The sequence below is a fragment of the Nymphaea colorata genome, chromosome 4 (genome assembly GCF_008831285.2).
Source record: "Nymphaea colorata isolate Beijing-Zhang1983 chromosome 4, ASM883128v2, whole genome shotgun sequence".
NCBI classification, from domain to species: domain Eukaryota; kingdom Viridiplantae; phylum Streptophyta; class Magnoliopsida; order Nymphaeales; family Nymphaeaceae; genus Nymphaea; species Nymphaea colorata.
In genome coordinates, this window is record NC_045141.1 from 23,579,580 (window position 1) to 23,598,045 (window position 18,466).

The 18,466-nt window shown below is 39.3% G+C and overlaps 2 protein-coding genes across 4 annotated transcripts; one reads left to right on the forward strand and one right to left on the reverse strand.

The window, feature by feature from the left end:
* The first annotated feature begins 3,512 nt into the window (after positions 1–3,512).
* Positions 3,513–8,069, forward strand: LOC116253734 (uncharacterized). 3 transcript variants are annotated; one of them, XM_031628710.2, is made up of 4 exons: positions 3,513–3,570; positions 3,677–3,730; positions 5,265–5,362; positions 5,450–8,069. In XM_031628710.2, the coding sequence occupies exon 4, from the start codon at positions 5,591–5,593 to the stop codon at positions 7,925–7,927; it is 2,337 nt and encodes a 778-aa protein (XP_031484570.1). In that variant the 5' UTR covers positions 3,513–3,570; positions 3,677–3,730; positions 5,265–5,362; positions 5,450–5,590; the 3' UTR covers positions 7,928–8,069. The 3 variants fall into 3 exon arrangements, with proteins under 3 accessions (XP_031484570.1, XP_031484571.1, XP_031484569.1); XM_031628711.2 differs by having other exon boundaries at positions 5,265–7,382; positions 7,444–7,669; XM_031628709.2 differs by having other exon boundaries at positions 3,517–3,570; positions 5,248–8,069.
* A 4,545-nt stretch (positions 8,070–12,614) lies between these two features.
* LOC116252785 (vesicle-associated protein 1-2-like) lies at positions 12,615–18,442 on the reverse strand. Its single transcript, XM_031627318.2, has 8 exons — positions 18,148–18,442; positions 17,885–17,955; positions 17,663–17,744; positions 17,432–17,547; positions 17,185–17,343; positions 17,049–17,090; positions 16,251–16,328; positions 12,615–13,081 (listed from the first exon to the last, which is right to left on the reverse strand). The coding sequence occupies exons 1-8, from the start codon at positions 18,197–18,199 to the stop codon at positions 12,971–12,973; spliced, it is 711 nt and encodes a 236-aa protein (XP_031483178.1). The 5' UTR covers positions 18,200–18,442; the 3' UTR covers positions 12,615–12,970.
* Positions 18,443–18,466: the final 24 nt, after the last annotated feature.

Consider the following 18,466-nt stretch of genomic DNA (forward strand, 5'->3'; position numbering starts at 1 on the left):
TGTAGCATCTCGTGCCGTAGCCTCCAACCGAATCGATGAAGGCAAATTTGGGGAGGTGCTGCACAACATTAGGCATTCTCTGTCAGCTTCGCCCACTCAAAGAACTCTCTCCTTTGCCAGCTCCAAGAGCACAATCATGCAATCACCACGCCAGTGCTTTGGGCGGCAATAGGTGATCTCTCATAGAGAGACCACTACTTGTATCTCTCTCTCCACACATAGGAGGAGCACCAATGCCAGCTTTACTTGTCTTTGTGCCTCTATTCCCCAACTTTTATGAGTTTTTTTGGAGTCATCTTGATGCAGGAGCGAATGCCGAAGAGATCCAGATCCAGCTTTCATATTTCTAAGTTTTTATTTATTGTTTGTTTTGTTTGCATCTAGATCTAGGAATCCGTTATTAGTCTATAAAGTGAGTTAATGATAACCCTAATCCTTATTTGCTTTCCTTTCCCTGCTTCAGTATGTTCTTTTGCATCTATTTCGATTCTCCCTATTTTGGTTTAGTCGTTGGTTAGACGAGAAGTCCTCTCTTTTACACTGCATCAGAACTGATGGACGATTGGAACTGGTTGTGGTTTCCAAGAGTTTAGGATAGTACCCTCATATATATTTCACCTGCCAGCTTGCCTTTCTAACTTGATTGTGGCACCAGAAGCTCATTAGCTTCAACAGTCAAAGAATTTGTCTGCAGCCTCGAGGGCGATCGATAAATACAGTTGCAGGAGTGAATTTTAGGACTGTTTAGTTTTCCATTGAATGTAATGGCTGATGTGTTGTGAAATATTGAGGGTCTAGCACGGGAAGAATAAGCAGTAACGACGTAAGGTGGTTAATTTGGCTTATACATGCATACATCTGCGAAGGAAATGCATGTACCATCCTCATTTGTTATATTGCAGGGACTACGAGTTGTACAATGTGACAGAGAACTGGTTACATCCACAACGGAAATGCAATAGCTGGGATCTAATTCCTTTTCAATTGTCTAGAGAGAAGCAGGAACCTTGCCATAAAAGCAAGTAACTGGGATTTGCTACTTTTCAAACTCCTAATCGGCTGATCTAAAATGGAAAAACAATGAACCAAAACAACAAAAAAAGAAAGTATCCTTTGGCAATACTTTAGAACTATTTCTTCCTCGATGTATAGGAAACAGAAGCCTCATCATCCAGTGGATCATTCTGCACATTAGAACATGCCCATCATTGTGACATAAGAATGTGTTTCCCTTTCATCTATTAAACAATTACCTATTCATGAAGAACTCAACTAAGGACATCGCATTATACAGTTGTCTAACATATCCTATTTCTATCAAATCCTGAAATATAACATGACAACAAATTAAGAAACAATTGAGTTAAGGCACCGACAATTGAAGTAGGAGCCAAAGTCAGCCCTGAGAGCACCCCAACAGATCTTGAGTGGGTATTTCCAATAATTCCCAGTTGACTATACTCTTTTTTACCCCATGCCGGCAAAAAGAGAAAAAAACTCCATCCTGGAGAGCTACTTTATGAAATGCTCCATCAACAATAAAGCTACTTCAGAAGCATGAATTTTAGATCCATAGATTTAACGTCGGACTGAAGAGGGGGTGCTCGGGGGGAGCATGCAACCTTAAATCCATGAATCTCAGACACCGTAGATCTCAGATCTGCGGATGTCTCAAATACTTGGTGAAACAAGCACAACCTTGCAGGATTTGAAATCTGCTTTGTATGATAAGCAAACATTAAATAAGTAACTCAAGTTGGAAAGAAATATAGATGATAAGCCAACTATTATGAAAGACATGAGGAGCATGAATGGGTATCAAGCTTGAGTAAAAACTGCAGATAGATGTAACTGTTTTCCTCAATTAAATGTTTGAAAGCACGAGTATGATTCCAATGACCAATATTCTCACTGTGGATCTGTTGAAGTGGCCAGTTACCGGCCCAAGTTTCAATTGACATATTATTGTACACTCATCGGGAGTACATTAAGTGCAGTGGTCACAATCTCTGGTAGCTTCTACCAAGTAAAGAAAAAAAGAGAAGCTTCTTGACCTGTTGTGTGTTGAAGAAGAGTTAGCTTTACTTTTATTTGTAACAGTAACTTACAGAATCATCAATTTTCCACTTTCCTTTTTTGCTCTCCATCTTTTGCTTTTTATCCTTTAACTGTTTCTTTTGTTTTCCCTTCTAAGTGCCCAATCTTGGATATCAGTATTATTTTGATGACTTTGGTTTTTTTTAAATGTGATTGGGGCAATCAATTGAATAATTAGGGATGTCAATGAGTTGGGTTTGGAGTTGGATCCAGGCTTCCCCAAAGCCAACTGAATCCAAACAAGCTTAATTGGGTTCAGACAGAGATTTGAGTTTTTAAAACCAGATCCAGTTCAGTAGTTTAAGATCGGTTTTTTACATGTAAAAAGAATGGGGTTTGACTCGGTTTTGTGTATGGGTTTCGTTCAGACATAAAGCTGTCTATCAGATCCAGACCCAATTATTAATCCAGTCCTGCCTTCTTTGCCAAGCCTGTCCAAACGGGTTCTTGGTCGTCGGCATAATCCGACTAACTGGCCTTTCTAATTGAATCAAATCACGTTGGCGTAAAGAGCACAGACAATTTCTCGACGTCTTTTTTGCGTCTCATGTTTGTTCGTGAGCTCATTGCAGAATGAATGTGGGCTTCCATTCCACCGGCCATCACAGTTCTTGTAAGCTCTGCTGATTGGTGCCCTTCCTCACTGAAAAAAGAAAACGACAAACAGACATTGATTACTAAAAATTAACCAAAAAGCATGGAAAAGTTAAAGAATCTGTGCCAAACTTTCTGGGGTGCAATGAGATTTTCAATCGCTTCTGCTCGAAATATTTCCATTCAAGCATCAACACGGTTGGTCGCAGAAGTCCATGGTAACTGTTTTTGATGAAACAACTTATTCTAAGAAAAGGAAAAAATGGGAAGTAGGTCTTCCTTTTTCTTCCTCCCCACTTCCCCCTTTCTCATTTTTTATATGCACCAACTAGCCATATTGACAGATCAAATGCCTTTGCATCCTAGATGGTAGGAACGCCAATGGGGATTGAATATAATTTAAGTATTTTCATCTTACATGACCTACTTTAGTGCCTTAGGATGCTGCCCTGCTGCACTTTAACTTGTGTTTCAGTGGCTCTTTTTTTTTTCAGGACCAAGAGTTGATGCACCAGGGATTCAAAACTGACCACTTACCAGCTTCTGCCTCATGATTGCACCATGGAGGTCATTTAGGTATTCTATCTGATGAAATTTGAAGCCAAGTATTTGACCTCAATTATAACCCAAGTTCCTATTTTAACTTTTCCACCAGCAACTTTAGTAATACCGATCTTCTGTCAAAGCCTCGGACAGGGGAAATCAGAATAAATGGAATAAAGGAAAAAGGAAAAAGGAGAAAAATAAAGAAGCTCCACTCTTCATGGTGATGCTACCAAGCAAAGCATCACATGGTATTTAAATATCGGAACAGAAGACCCTCCTGAACAATTTCCACAAGCCCAACGTGCTTCCTTCTTCATTGGATGATTGCCCATGGTCTCTCTCTCTCTCTCTCTCACACACACACACACATATGCACTCGCTCGTCTAGGAGAAATAATCCAGATGAAAAATCTTGACCTGATTACCTGGTTTGTTACAGGGAAGTTGTGATGTCAACATTTGGCTCGGAAGAATACGGAGAAGAGCCACTTGGGTAACTTCTTACCTCAGTTGATTAATTCATAAAATCCGCTTTAGATGCAGTTTTTCTTGTTTATCTTACTTGGCCTTAATTTCTGACTAACTACTTGTCACCAGCGTATGTAAAATACACAGACAGCGCAAATATAAAGGTTATTTTGAACCTAGTCCAAATTTCACACTTCGTAATGTTTTTTTACTGTATTTGAATGTTCTGGTGTGATTGTCATCATTTGTTGTTTACAAAATATATATTTAGCTCAAGTTAATTTTGTAGCATATCTTGAACCATTACCTCCATATTTTGTGAGCTCAGAAAAGTTGATTTTGATGGCTAAAAAGCATTTTTAAGCCTGAAAGGTGCTGACTTACTGCATATTACCTTGACGATCAACAGCTACAAAGTTAGTTTGCATAATACAAGTGTCAACTCGTGCATTATAAGGCGATTGGTACCGTCTCTCAACTAAGTTGTTTGAAAGATATCATTATGCTATATACCTTCCTTAGGACTTAATTATTTGCCCTCCAGCAGTGCCACATATATGTAAGGCATTTTTTTTTTAAGGACAGAGACCCACTAAAAAAAGGAAAACTTCACAACAACGTCTTCCACCAATTAGAGTCACAAGACAATATTCCCCCACATTCAAACTGTAAGAAAAAAAAAAGTGTAAACTATGGATCTGATGGTTCAGTTTTAGTGTCCTTTGATATCTAGTATTAGTTTTAGAGTCATCATTTATATATATATATATATATATATATATATGTAGAGAGAGAGAGAGAGAGAGAGAGTTAGATGCATGCCACTGTGACTTGAGTAACCCTGCTGACTTTAGTTGTGCCTGAGGATTGAACATATATAATCTAGAATATTGTTAACGTACTTAAATAATCGTAGTCATATGATAAATTAACACACAACAGTCAGTTTTAGAAACTAAAGGGTGCATTTTAATGTACACCCAGTCTAATTTGTTGTAGACAAACTTAAGCCATACTTTTTTGTAAGATACACCAATCTCTTCATCTCTCAAATTTGCATGACCTCATGAACAATTCTAACATTCCAAAATGAGAACGTGTGTGAATGGTCGTGCTGATCTACAGCTGAATATCCATAGAACGATTATAATGTACAAAGCTTGCGTTACATAACCGTAACCAGCTCCTCATAATAAATAATTGAAAATATAACAAATGCAGATTAACTATATTAATATGAATGTCAATATGTCCGATTTGGATCAGAAATTCGATCAAACAGTTTTAAAAATCAGATATGAAAAAAACTTTAATATCCGATTAAGAAATTTGATCGGAGTTGGACTCAGACTTAAGAAATGACAGCAACCGATCGGATTCAGATATACACAAATATCCGATCTAATTTGAATAAGGATTACCCAATGCTCTTCCATTTCACACTTATCCGATCTAATTTGAATAAGGATTACCTTGCTCAGGAACATAAATGCAGAGTCTAAACGTTCACGTTCTCGTTCTTTGTGCACCAACTTTTAACAGATCTATCTTTGCTCCAGACGCAGACTTCCTTGTTCATCTCAACTTCATCACAGGGAATTTGATGTTCTGGGTCATGCCAGTATCTCCTGTGGCATTTCTTTTGCAGACAGTTGAAGTAACATCTGCTATCCCATTTGACACCTGACTCAGATTCCCAAAAATCCTTTGGTGCTTCTTAGCTGAACCGTGCATTTGAAAACAGGGCCAGAAATAAGAAGCAGCATCCAAGGAAGTGAAGCAAAAGAGAAAAGAAAAACTAAAAAAAAGGAGAGGACAAAAAAAAAAAAATCGATACAGCAAGTTCACTAGTTAGGCTAATTTAACAGAGCCCAAGGACCGGAAGATGAAGGTCAAGCATGGATGCAACATCAACTCCGGTGAGCTGGACACTAGCAGGTACTCTGCTCCTATGCCGGCAATCGGGCTTTACATCGCCGGTGCTTCATTGACCTGCCTTGTGCTAGCAACCATCGACACGATCACTGGCTGCAAAGCGTTTGGCAAGAAGCCAAGGCAGAAATTCTGGTTTCCTTGCAAATGGTTCGGAATCAATTCGGCAACACTAACCCTACTGTCAGTAGCCACTAAGCTACCAGTAGATTTAAACACGGCCATGCCCGGCCCTCACCACCAGCTCACCAAGCTCAGCGGCACGGTCATGTTGTCTGTCGCCACAGCCTTCTTCTTGCCTGCCTTTGGAACCATGAAAATCGAAGATAAGCTCTCAAACTTGGCTGCCCTTATCATTTTGATCATCACTGTGGCTGTTAACATCTGCATACAGATGGGAACAGGGGTGATCTTTGCCTTCCTACCTGAGCATATCATCGTCCTAGGCTTTATGTTGTTTATGCTGGTGAGCGTATTCACTGCAACAATCAGCAGCGAGGGAGTCAAAGATGAGTTGGAAAAAAGCTCTGACAAAGTTTTAGGGAAACTCAACTCTGTGTTGGAAAGCTTGAAAGAAAAAAAGGCAAATTCTGTGAGCGATATTGAAGAGGGCGCGCGCTTGGGGAAAGAGGGGCTTAAGCGCTGCTTGTACATGAAGCATACCGCGTACGCAAAAGAGATAGGGCATGCAACCATTCGCTCCCCAAACGGCAGCGCAGTGGCAGTTCTCTCGATTCTAAGCACTTTGGTTCTGGTGGAAGCGGAGGTGAGGGCACTTATCATGTGGCTGATGGCACGAGGAAGAAGAGGAAGCGGAGGGATGCAATTGTTTGGGCTTCAATTCTGCAGAGGGGAATCTGATTACAGATGGCCTATGTGGCTTATCTTGGCATCACAGACCCTCTTTGTCATCTTAACCACCATTCCCCTTCTCTTTAGGTGGTTCGAAAGCGTCAGGTTTGTTCGCCACCCAATCAAGGAGATGCTGAAATGGCCACACCTTCTAGCAGTCGAGCTGAAGCGGCTTAGTTTGTCAAGGAGGAAGATTCTAGAATTCTTTCTCGAAGAGAAGGAGGCAGGGGGAGGGGGGGACGGGCGTCAGCGTCCTCCTCATACCTATATTGGCCGCTTGCTGCATAGTACAAAGATGTTCTTCGTTTCTCTGCAACTCTTGGGATCGGTGATGAGCTGGATCATAAGCCGTAGCTCCTCTGCTCCTCTCTGTTTGCTCTTTTGGTCGCTTAAACGTCCCGGTGACTCCCAAGAGGGGAAGATGCGCGACCACATGGTGGTGCATCTAGAGGACGAGGAAGACTTTGGTAATTGGATGTATACGCACTATGAGTCTGATGTTGATAAGGAGATGGGGAAAACAAATGATCCCTCTACTACCAGTCCTCCGCATGGAAATGACAGTGATGGAAAGCATTTGAAAAAGATCTTATCTAAGTTCGACTCAACGACAGACCAGATCATCGAAAATGAGAACGATCATTTTAGATCCATATTAGAAATGATCGACAACTTTCAACGACCCAAATGCATGGAAATCGTGCTTGGGATGGTGATAATTGCTAACAAGCTTGCGCAGGTTGAGGTGGACAGGAACAAAGGCTATAATTGTCTATGGAACGTGAAACCAAACCAGAATTTGAACGGCTCGCCACCCCAGGATGTCAAGATTGTTGAGCAGTTTCTTCGAAACATCGACCAATATGTGCCTGGAGGGCCCTCGGCATTTTCAGGTATCCCTGCAAGTTCGGAAATTGATCACTCTCAAAAGCTCACGTCGATTCACTTGTGTAGGCAATTATCGATGCAGCACCCACAAGATGATCGCAAGTCTCGGGAAAAAATCGAGCTGTTTTTGTTGGAAACCTTGATGTCCGCAGAACAAAAACTGCAAGACCAAGAACTCCAACTCCAGCAAGTCGGAGAGTACATACAGTCTAAATACCTAACCCAGGTTGCACGAGTGATGGTACACACTATCAACCATGTCTTCCCTGCAGCATCATGTGCCATCTCCTCCATTAAAGATGGAACTGATGAAAACAAAATTAGGGAGGTGGCGCAGAGCACATTTAGCATCCTCTGTCTACTTGATCCACCCAGAGAACCTCTCTTTCCCAAGCTTGAAGGGCCCAATCATTCGGACAGTGCTTTGAGCAAGGGGTTACCTCCCACAGAGAGACCACCACATAGGAGGAGAAACAATGTCAGCTTTACTTGTCTTTGCGCCTCCATTTCCCAAGTTCACGAGCATTTCAAGGGAGAGGTTGACGCATGAGCGAATCTGGTTCTTATATTTTAAGTTTTATTTATTGTTTTGTTTTGTTTGGATGCAGATCGAAGGAACCTTATAAAGGTGTTTAGGCCTCTTTTGTAAGCAGTCTTGATGAAAAACATGTGTTATCTGCTTTTCTTCCGGATGCACCGTGCACACTAATGGAGGGAAGGACATTTTGGTAATTTATTAAACAAAAGTTTTTCAAAGTTTTTTATTTTTTATTTTGTTTTTACAAAAACTTTTTTTCTGAGTGAACTAAGGGCATTTAGTCATTAGTCATATTGACACACCAAAAATCATGCATCAATATTGTGCATACAACCAGCTTGGGCAAATGGGGAAGAAAGAAGCTTCAAATAACTTCCTTTTCTTTCCTAGTGGAAAAGAAATACAAAATTATAGACTTTGTAAATTTAGAGTGAATGTTAGAACATACAAGGAAAGTGAGAATTTTTAGTTCTCTTACCAGGAATGTGCACAATAAAGAATTGAGAGGATCCAATTAAGGTGGATCGAGCTCCTTGATAGTCGCCTGGCACTCCCCTTCAAGTTGATGCATGTTGAAGTCCGTAACGCCCAACTTGGACACTAAAAACTTGAACTGGTTCCTTCCTAATGCTTTTGTAAATATGTCGGCAATTTGCATCTTTGTAGGACTGTATGCAGTCTTGATGATCTCATTTTCGAATTAGATGACAATCAAGCTCAATATGCTTGGTCCATTCATAAAATACTAAATTTGAAGCGATGTGAAGTGCAGCTTGATTGCCACAGTATAATTGCATGGCTTTTCATGTTTGAAGCCAAGCTCTTCTAGTAATGCCTTCAACCAAACGAGTTTGCGTGTATAGATTTATTCTCAACTTCTACACCCGAACGTGCCACTACAATTTGCTTTCTTGTTTTCCATGAATCTAGATTTTATCCCATCATAACAAGGTAACCAGAGGTGGACCTGCATGTCATTAGGCAACTCACACAATTTGAATAGCAATAAGCTTCAAGTTAATTTTACTTTTTAATGATAGCAAGATTCCATATCCTATTGTGGCCTTTAGATATCTTAACACACACAAACTGCTGCATCGTGATGAGGTTTTCATGGTGTTTACATGAATTGGCTCAAAGTGTTTACAAAATACACTATGTTAACATGAGTAACCGTTAAATATATGAGACGCCCTACTAATTTCCGGTATTTTGAGGGATCTCTAAGAGGTTTGTCTTCGTTCATAGTCAAGCAAAGTTTCTGGTCCAATGAAAATTCACATGGGCTAGCTCCAAGAAGATGAGAATGTCTAATGTATACTTTCTTTGGCTTAGAAATATTCCTTGGGATGACCTTGCGACTTCATTTTAAGAAAACATTTTAAGTGGCCCAAATCTTTGATGTGGAACTGAGTTCCTAAAAATGGTTTTAGAGATGATATATGTTAGTTTGTCTTCCTCAGTTTGATCGCTATGATCTAAAGTCTTAAGAGTCCTTAGTTTGTCTTCCTCATATTGATCGCTATGATATAAAGTCCAAGGAAAAGTCCCGAGGGAAGGCAGAAAAGCAACGGAGCTTACATTTCTTAGTTCAGGAATTCGATAGTCGCAATCCAAGACCAAATAAGAAAAATATTCATCCAAATGCTAGAAAACATGAACATTGTGAAAGAGAAGCTACGGTTGTTGGCCGAGTCGGTGGAAGGAATGAATGTAACATCGAAGGAGCATTATTGAACCCTCAAACGCAAGCTTGACGAAGTCGAGAAAAGATTTGCAGTACTGAAAAAAATTGTGGCGAAGGACTATGGAAGAATAGGTCAAGGATGCGAATGAAGCGGTTGCATCTCTGAAGGCAAGCCACACCAACATTCTGGAAAGTGCTCTTTACCACAACCAACGAACAACCAGCGTCGGGACCAATCACCAACATGGGTAGCCACTAGCAACATGGTCAGACGCTGCATTGAAGACAGAAGACTAGTGTCCCCTATTCTCAAACAACTGGGCGGCACCCATGGTTGAAGACGCCAGAATTTTTTCTGCCGGTGGCCGGAATACCCATCGGTGGGTTTGGGTCGAAGAGCAGTCATCTGTCGCCATGAATCCAGCCTAATACCAAAACCTGAACCCATACCCAACCCAGTTATTTAAGCCTATATCCAGAGCCAAACTTGAGACAGTTGACCCGAATCCAATACTCTCCTTCCCCAAGTACATGTCGAGGGTGACCCTTTTCCAACCTGAAGAGAATGAAACATGAGAGAATGCGGAAGAGATGCAGATCCAGTTTTCATATTTTAAGTTTTGTTTTGTTTGGATCTAGATTTAAGGATTCTTTCTTAGTGTGTAAATGAAGGTCTTTATGAATCGTTTGTAATCAGTCTTGAGTTAATGAAAACTCTAATCGTCATTTGCTGTCTTTACCCTTTTCCATTATGTTTTGCATCTCTTTCGATTCTCCTTATTTTAGTTCAGGTGTTGATCGTAGATTGGAGGAGAAGTCCTCTCTTCCACGACATAAGAACTGATCGATGATTAGATCTGGTTGTGCTACTTTGGGATTGTACCCTCATACATATTTCACCTGCTAGCTCGCCTTTCAGCGTTGATTCTAGCACAAAAGCGCAATAGCATCAACGATCAAAGAATTTGTTCGCAGCCTCGAGGGCGATCGATGAATGCAGTTGCAGAAGTGAATTTTAACATGGACTGTTTATTTCTCCATTGAATGTAATGGCTGATGTATTTGTGAAATATTGAGGATCAATGGCACAAGAAGAATAAGCGGTAACCGTGTAAGGTGGTTAATTTGGCTTATACATGCTTACATTTGCTGAGGAAATACATGTACCATCTTCATTTCTTACGTCGCAAGGACTACAAATTCTTTCCACAGCTTTTATCCTTTCAAGTTTTCCCGTTGAAACGCCCAGGTATTCTAATACCAGCACAAGCCCGCCCTTGTTGCAGAGTTGGCAGAATAAAAGAGCTGACAGATGCAATGTCTGCACAGGGGACTGATGCACATGAAGTCTTCACGAATCCTTAGCTGCTTCTCTTTCACAATGTTATCAAGTTTGAGTGAAACTGCAGATAGATGCAACCGCCTTCCTCAATTAAATGTTTGGAAGCAGAGCGCGATTCCAATACCCAATGTTCTCACGATGAATCTGTTGAAGTGGCCAGTGGTGACTTAACCGTCTCGGTAGATGACATGAAAAAACAAAATTCTGCTGGTCATATTTTCCGCCTTCTTCGCATCTTTCCGGCAATCGCCGGACATATCTTCAACCTTCTTGATCCCACCATTCATAAGCTTCCACAACTTCCCACTGGGACTGGAGTGCCTCAATTGGGCAGCAGCAGCAATACGCAGAGCAGTCCTCCTGGTTCATTGACCCAGCTTGCACTCACAAGTAACTACATTAAAAAATAAAAGAACAAATCAGACGAGAAGCAAAAAGAGGGTGGCCTTGGTTTTTAGATTGCAACTTCAGAGGTGGTGTTGAAAACAAACTGGTAAGAAAGCAAACAAGCAAAAAAGAACATAGCGATTAAATGAAGAAAGAGCACAACACTTGAATTTTAGGAACTAAGGAGCAATAAAATAACGTTTAAAATGCTGCGAAAAAAAGCCATATTATCTAGTGGCCAGTTAATTAGTCAAGGGAAAAAAAGTCATGGACTATTACTTAAAAATTGTTTCAGGGGAGTTCAATGAAAAACTAAAATCAGTAGCTATCTAGCTAGAGAGCCCAACGAACAACGATCTAACTAGAAAAGAAAACGATGCGTGGAGTGGGAAAATGATTCAAACTTGTAAAGACAAACTGAACGATTCACGTGATCGTAGGTTCTTCTTATTCCATATTTAAATGTGCCTTCAGAAAAATCATGCCAATAATGTCTGATCCATTTGATCTACAAGCCTCTACAAGACAACCATTTTAATCTCGTCCACATTCTGCACTAGGAGACCTGTACATCCAGCACGCTTAGCGATCTCATTCAAGTGTGCCCACTGATAAGCGTCATGTGAACAGATATTGATTAAGATTTTCTCCGTGCTTTGGTTATGGCCATGATGATGGATACAATGGAAAGTAAACCTAGTCTCTTATAAGCCAAGGAGGAGGCTCTCAGATATACAGATCCATTTCAAAAGTTGACAACTCTGACCGTCTCTCAGCATCAAATTGCCTCCCATATTCTAAGTTTGTAGCTAGCACAGAACAAGAACCAGTTGCTGCTTTCCTGAAAATGTTGATAAGTGTAAAAGACATTAATAGCAACACGAACCAAAATTATAATGTTTGGATGGCACCCCAAGATGGTACACCAGCTTTTTCTGGACTGTGGGTAACATCAAAATCAGGTTTTCTCAAAAATGAGTTTTGGGAAAACCTGGTTTTGAAAGGGAGATCGAATAACCTAATTCCCCCCAGGTTATTGACAAAAAAATGTGTTCTGGATGTGCTATCCAAACACGCAAACCAGTTTTATGACAATGATTGAAAAGCCATTTTTTCGGAAAACTGATATTTTCAAAACAGTTTTTTTTGTTTTAGGGTGTCACCAAAGTGTGCTACGCTATATACTCCAATATGCACGTATGGGCATCCCACAGAGGTAGAACACGAGTGAAATGTCAACGACAATAACCGTCTGTTGTTCAAACTGTGGCACACAATAACAGTAATGGACAACTTGGGAACGCAACTCATATTTTTTTGGGAAAAATATATCTTTCAGTTCGATACAAAAAAAAGTGCCCTTCAATCAACAATAGGAGGTCATATTCCGATTTCCAGGACAAACTAGAGAAACTAGAGAAGGGAATTTGAAATTTTGAACAACAAAAAGCGAAAAAGAAGAAAAAGGAAGAAAACTGACACAAACAATTGACCAATACACAGAATAAACCAATGCCCGCAGCAAAGACGTCCATCAAGGCCGGATAATTATCCTTTTTTCTCTTCTCAAGTTCAACCAAGCCAGCAATCACGTTTCTAAGGACTGCCAACAGGATCTACCATGGAAATTCATCTCCTTTCATGTCCTCCTTATGAGATAGCCGATGAGGATTCCCAGCAACCCGACAATCACCACATACAGGAACGGGATGCCACCGCCCGCTCTACTGCTTTGCGTTCTCAATAGCTCCTACGGGGCACAGTAATCAAGCTATAAAACTTCTCCGATAACGATGAGTAGTAGAAATGTCATAATTATTTTTTACTTTTAACTATAAAATAACAAACGTCAACCAAACGAAGCACGGTATCATCATACTCATCGACAATTCTGGAACTCTTCATATAAAAACAAATTCCTATGAGGCAAAATATACAGGGAAAACATGTAATCTAACCTTAACATGGCAGTATTTTGTATGTAGATCCTCTAAACATAGCAATGTTTCAGACAGATAATCACAAGAAGCTAAAGCCTTCATTTTTTCTATTAATAAACTGAAAATACGACTTATTCGGGAGCACAAATGTGTATGAATCCCTGCATAAATTGTAAAAAGAAAGTCCAACACCGATGCCCCCAGTTGCCTGAGACCAGCCATTTTTACCCCAATCGTTTGAACATGAAAGGGTTGTCCGTGGTCCTGAAAGAACCTTAATGCCTTCGAAAGAGTTTGGATATGAGAATTGAACTACATATTTCTGAGGTGATTTTGTGCAGGAGAGGCTTCATTTCTTGCCACTGAGGCAAGAGAAGTGAATCTTCAAGACCTTTACCTTTTTCTGAAGCATTCATCCCTCCTTTGGTATTTTGAGATGTTAGAGTGAGATGACATCCGATGACTCAACATGATAATCAAGAACAATGATCGAGTTTGACAGGTTAGAATTCGTGGTGACTTCATGGAAAGGTTCATTACCACAGAAATAACTCATCAAAGGCAACATTTAGGTGGATACCAAAATGACCTCAAGCCAAAAAGAAAGAGTAAAAGTTTGAAATTTGCTCACCAACTAAGTGTAGTGGTGACAACGATTTTAAAGAGGATGAAGCCATTTCACTTGCAATCCAGCGAGGTTCTAATTTTAAAAGCAAAAGGAAAAGGGACGACAGGTGTTGGGAATTTTGATTTGATAAAAGGCGAAACAAAACAAATATGACAAGGTAGCTCTACCTGTCTGACACATTCAGACCATTTGCTATAGCTTGTGTTCTAAGCAATAAGCCACCTCTGTTGCTTTTGCATTGCAAATGGCTTTCACAAAAATCTGATCTGTTACTCCCTCCAAGCAAGATTACAAACAAAGTAAATATATTCCAAAAGCATGTCCTGCATCATTTGGTATCAACACTACTTCCATTGATCAAGTTAGCAAACTTCTAATATTATGTTAGTCCTCATATCATCATGTGTAGGACTGATCATGAGGGAGGAATCTGCAATTAGTGATATATCAGTTCACTACTAAGACCAATGTTGTAAAAGGTGTAGCGTAACGCGTATCGGTTGGGCTAACCTATATGCCGTATCGTAACGTACTGCAAACGTAGTGTAGGATAGTAAAATTAATTTTTAATTTAAAAAATATTAAAAATCAGAAAAAATAAAGAAAAATAATAAAAAATCCAAAAAAATAAACAAAAATCAGAAATCAAGTAAAATGCATTCAATATAAAAAAGATCATCATACACAAGGAACATTCATGTGTATCAACTATCAACAACACATTTAAAAATAAGAAATCAGAGAGTCAAAATAACATAATAAGCATCCATCACAATTTTAAACTTGAAAATTTTATAGAATCTTAGGACTTGGAGTCTTAGGACTTGGAGTCTTAGGCATCACAATTTCATAAGTTCAAAACATATACTTATCATCTTTCATGATTCAACGATAATATCTCCCAAATCGATGAATCGTCAGTGATTTTTGATGAAAAAGGGCAAAATCTCTCCTCCCACGTCTCTTGGATTCTTTAGACACAAGAAGAGAAAGAGGGAGGAGTGTTTAAACTTTAAAACATAATGCAAAAAGGGGCCATCGGACCCCTTTTTTGTGTTTTTCCTTGTATCGTAGGATACGGGCGATACACGAGCGTATCGTGTATCATAAGCATTAAACCTATACGGTACGTACACTAGATGAGCGGTTGCAGACTAGCAGACAGTTTGAGTCTTATCTTGGATGTTTTACATAAAAATTATAGAACCTTAAATTAGAGTATACAGCTACCCATGGATTACACTATATATTCGATTAAAACCATTAGCAAACTAAATTAATAGATAACCTAAAAGTACCACGACTCACATGTAACACCAACAATAAATTTACAAACAGATAGACTGAAACAACTATTAAGTCTGAAACAAGAACATCCATAACATACTTTACGAGCTAACAATGCATAACGAATGAAAATTTTTTATCTAATTTCTGAACATAACTGGATTTGGTCAAATTTTGTCTCCTACATTTTGGATTATATAAACACGGTATAGTGACTACAGTGAAATTCTTTCACTGTTTTTAAGTTGTGTAAGAGTCACATTGCTCTACCTTCTTTTTTATGGATAGAGCAAATTTTTTTTTTTGGGAAATTTTGGAGTTTCTAAAAAATAAAAATTTTGAAATATTAGATAAATAAAAGTAAAATAAATATGAAACTAATAAGAAGACATAAAAAATATCTTGTTAAAATGATAAAATGATAAGGTAACAAATAAAAAAATGAAACAAAAGTTAAAAAAAATGAAAAAAAAGAGATAAATTCATTTTTAACATTTTTTAAAAATATAGCGTACTTTTCCCATTTTTTCATTAATACGATATTTGTGGCAATGATCTCTACCCAGATAGAAGAACCTCAATGTCTCAGATTCACAATGATGCAACACTCTAAAAGCTATAAAATGGAGCTGCATCCATGTAGAAACAGCTAATGCTGAATCAGTTTCCAGTAGCTACCTGAACTAATTGAACAAGAGTCAGTTGCACGTGTTACTACATTAACCACCCAGATTTTTAATTGGATTTGATTTACAACAAATATAGAAGCTTCTACTGCAACAAAACCCTTCAAATGCACATTTTTGTTGAATATGTGGAAATAATACGTAAAAAAGCTTTTAGGACAAAGAAGTGCTCATAGAACAGTATGAAGTTCATATTTTTATGGGAGAAAAGTTCTTTTTTTTTTTTTGTAGAGCATTAATCAAAAAGTTATGAATTACTTACTATAGTTCCGTATGCAGACAGTCATACCTAAATGCTTGCTTAAGCACGTATCATGCACCTGCACACAAAGGGGAGGAAAGAAGGGGGAACAGACGGAAAGATAAAAATAAACTTACCAGCTCTTGTTGTAGTTTATTATTTAGTTGAATAACAGAACTTTTCTCTTCAGTTAGCCGCGATATCGCAACCCGTGCCTACAGAAGACCAGATAATCGGATAAAATTATATTATATACCAAAAAAATGACTCAAGATTAATAAGAATTCAGGATACAAAACTTGAACTAATTAGCCACTACACTAGAACTTGTTTGATACTAACAAGCAAATAAAGGGAAAAAGGAACTAGATAACCAAATTAGTTGAACGCTTTAAAGTTTAAACATACTCAATGTTTGCAAAAGTTACTCTAAACACAACGATAAGAGCAGTCATCTATTAACGGATGAATTGCTTCTGATTCCAGAAAAAGGGGAAAAAGGAACAGATTTTCAACACAAACATGAGATTCCTTTAGAAAAGATAATCACCTAAGACAAAAGAATTGCAGAAAACATAGAAAGAAAAAAACTAAACAAATAGAGGGAGAACACGTATTAGGTGATCAGAATAGTATAATACTATAACCTAAGCAAGGATCTCAGAAGCAAGATAGTCAGAATCACAAGCAGAAAGCAAGTAGCATATACAAAAATCAGTTGCAACGTTTTCATTATGATCAAACAGGAACGCAGGAACATTAGCTAAAATCCAATGGCCAAGTCTTTATGATCCGTCAAAGCAATAGGGTTAAAAGGGGATGCTTGCAAGAAGCCCTCTGCGTGCACGTAAAGACTAACAAACATAAATACACAGCATATATTTGTACAAGCACAGGTTCACGTAATACAATTCAGAAATTTCACAAAGGAGTACCTCCGAGACCTTGTCCTTTGAATCAAGGTCTTCACGCAGAACCTACACAGTTGAGATTGAAAATTGATTCTCGTGAGATTCAACTGTTCAAGAACAAGAGCGTAAGGAACCATGTAACAGTTTTTCAAACACATACACTATCAAATGCCGCTGCATTCCCAATATCCGACAAAGAAGCTCTTGGTGAGGAACCTTCTTCCGATCCCTCTGCAACCGGCGATGGTGGCTGTGGCGGAGACACGTACATAACCCTCAATTTACATTCCTCAAGGTGATTCCCGGCGTCCTTATTAAACTGTGTATACGCGAAGCACATATTCAATGAGCAACACATTGACACACAACCCACCAGAGGAATCCACCATAACAAGAAATCAACTAACCATCTCAGGGGTAATATCCTTCTGAGTAGCTCCATCGGTCGTGACGACACTCTGGATCAAGAATTTGTCCTTACATTGCATGTCCGGAGGAGCCTCTCGTTGGGCTTGCATTGTAACTTGAACAAAAACCAGCATTATAAACATCAAACGAACAATCCGCTAATTTCCAAATAACTCAAACCGCAAATAATTAAAACGCGAGTAAAAGACGAAGATAAAGGATAATCTTACCAACGACATCGCAGGTAGAACGCGGCAAAACAACTCCGGTGTTGGGTCGAACGCAATATTTCTTAGGATTCGTCGTCTTGACCTAACCAATCAAAACCGGAGCAATTCAAAAGGGAACTTCGGTTTGCAAGAAACAAAAGCCATCGTCCTACTCTGAAAGCACCTCACCAAAAAAAAAAAAAATCATGAGAAAGGAGTCGACCAAGAGTATTAAGCAAGCACCTTAAAGGCCACATAATGATCCGTCTGATTCGTCAACTGGAGAGAGCACGAGATCTGTTTCTTCAGTTCAACTTCACCGGCCCCAAGCCAAACGGAACGGATAAAATCAGAATATGATAATTCAGGCACCAATCCAGCCGAAAAGAAAACCAAAAAACCCCCCAAGCGGAGGGAAGAACAAAAGAACCAAACCTAAAAGAGAAAATCCGAAAGCGAAAAAATGAAATGAGGAAAGTTGGGAAGAAAGGAAAAAGTCGCATCACATGGGAATCTGAGCTCGTTAGGTTGGATGCTGACGAGTTCGCCGAAACTCATCTTCCCCTGCCGCTTCCCTTTCCACCACCGAAGAAGAAGAAGTGAGAAAAGGAAAAAACCGACGACCCTCGGAGGGAAACCTAACGCGGGAAACGAGATCGTATCAACAGTTCATAATCCGGCGACTTTTATCCGCCGCAGGCATTGGGGCGGAAGGATCTGGAACTGTTCGCCTAGGAGCGGTTTTCTTCCTTCCCACTCGACCCCCTCGCTTTGCTTTTGTTTATTCATTCTTCCTTGTAATTTACAGAGGTAAAATAATTAAAA

Excerpts from the sequence above, each read along its gene's own strand:
- LOC116252785 (XM_031627318.2), bottom strand. The coding sequence starts at position 18,199 with ATGAGTTTCGGCGAACTCGTCAGCATCCAACCTAACGAGCTCAGATTC. Across the intron at positions 17,956-18,147 it reads TAACGAGCTCAGATTCCCAT|TTGAACTGAAGAAACAGATC; the intron begins GTGATGCGACTT and ends GGGCCGGTGAAG. Across the intron at positions 17,548-17,662 it reads TTCTACCTGCGATGTCGTTG|TTACAATGCAAGCCCAACGA; the intron begins GTAAGATTATCC and ends TTTTTGTTCAAG.
- LOC116253734 (XM_031628710.2), top strand. The coding sequence starts at position 5,591 with ATGAAGGTCAAGCATGGATGCAACATCAACTCCGGTGAGCTGGACACT.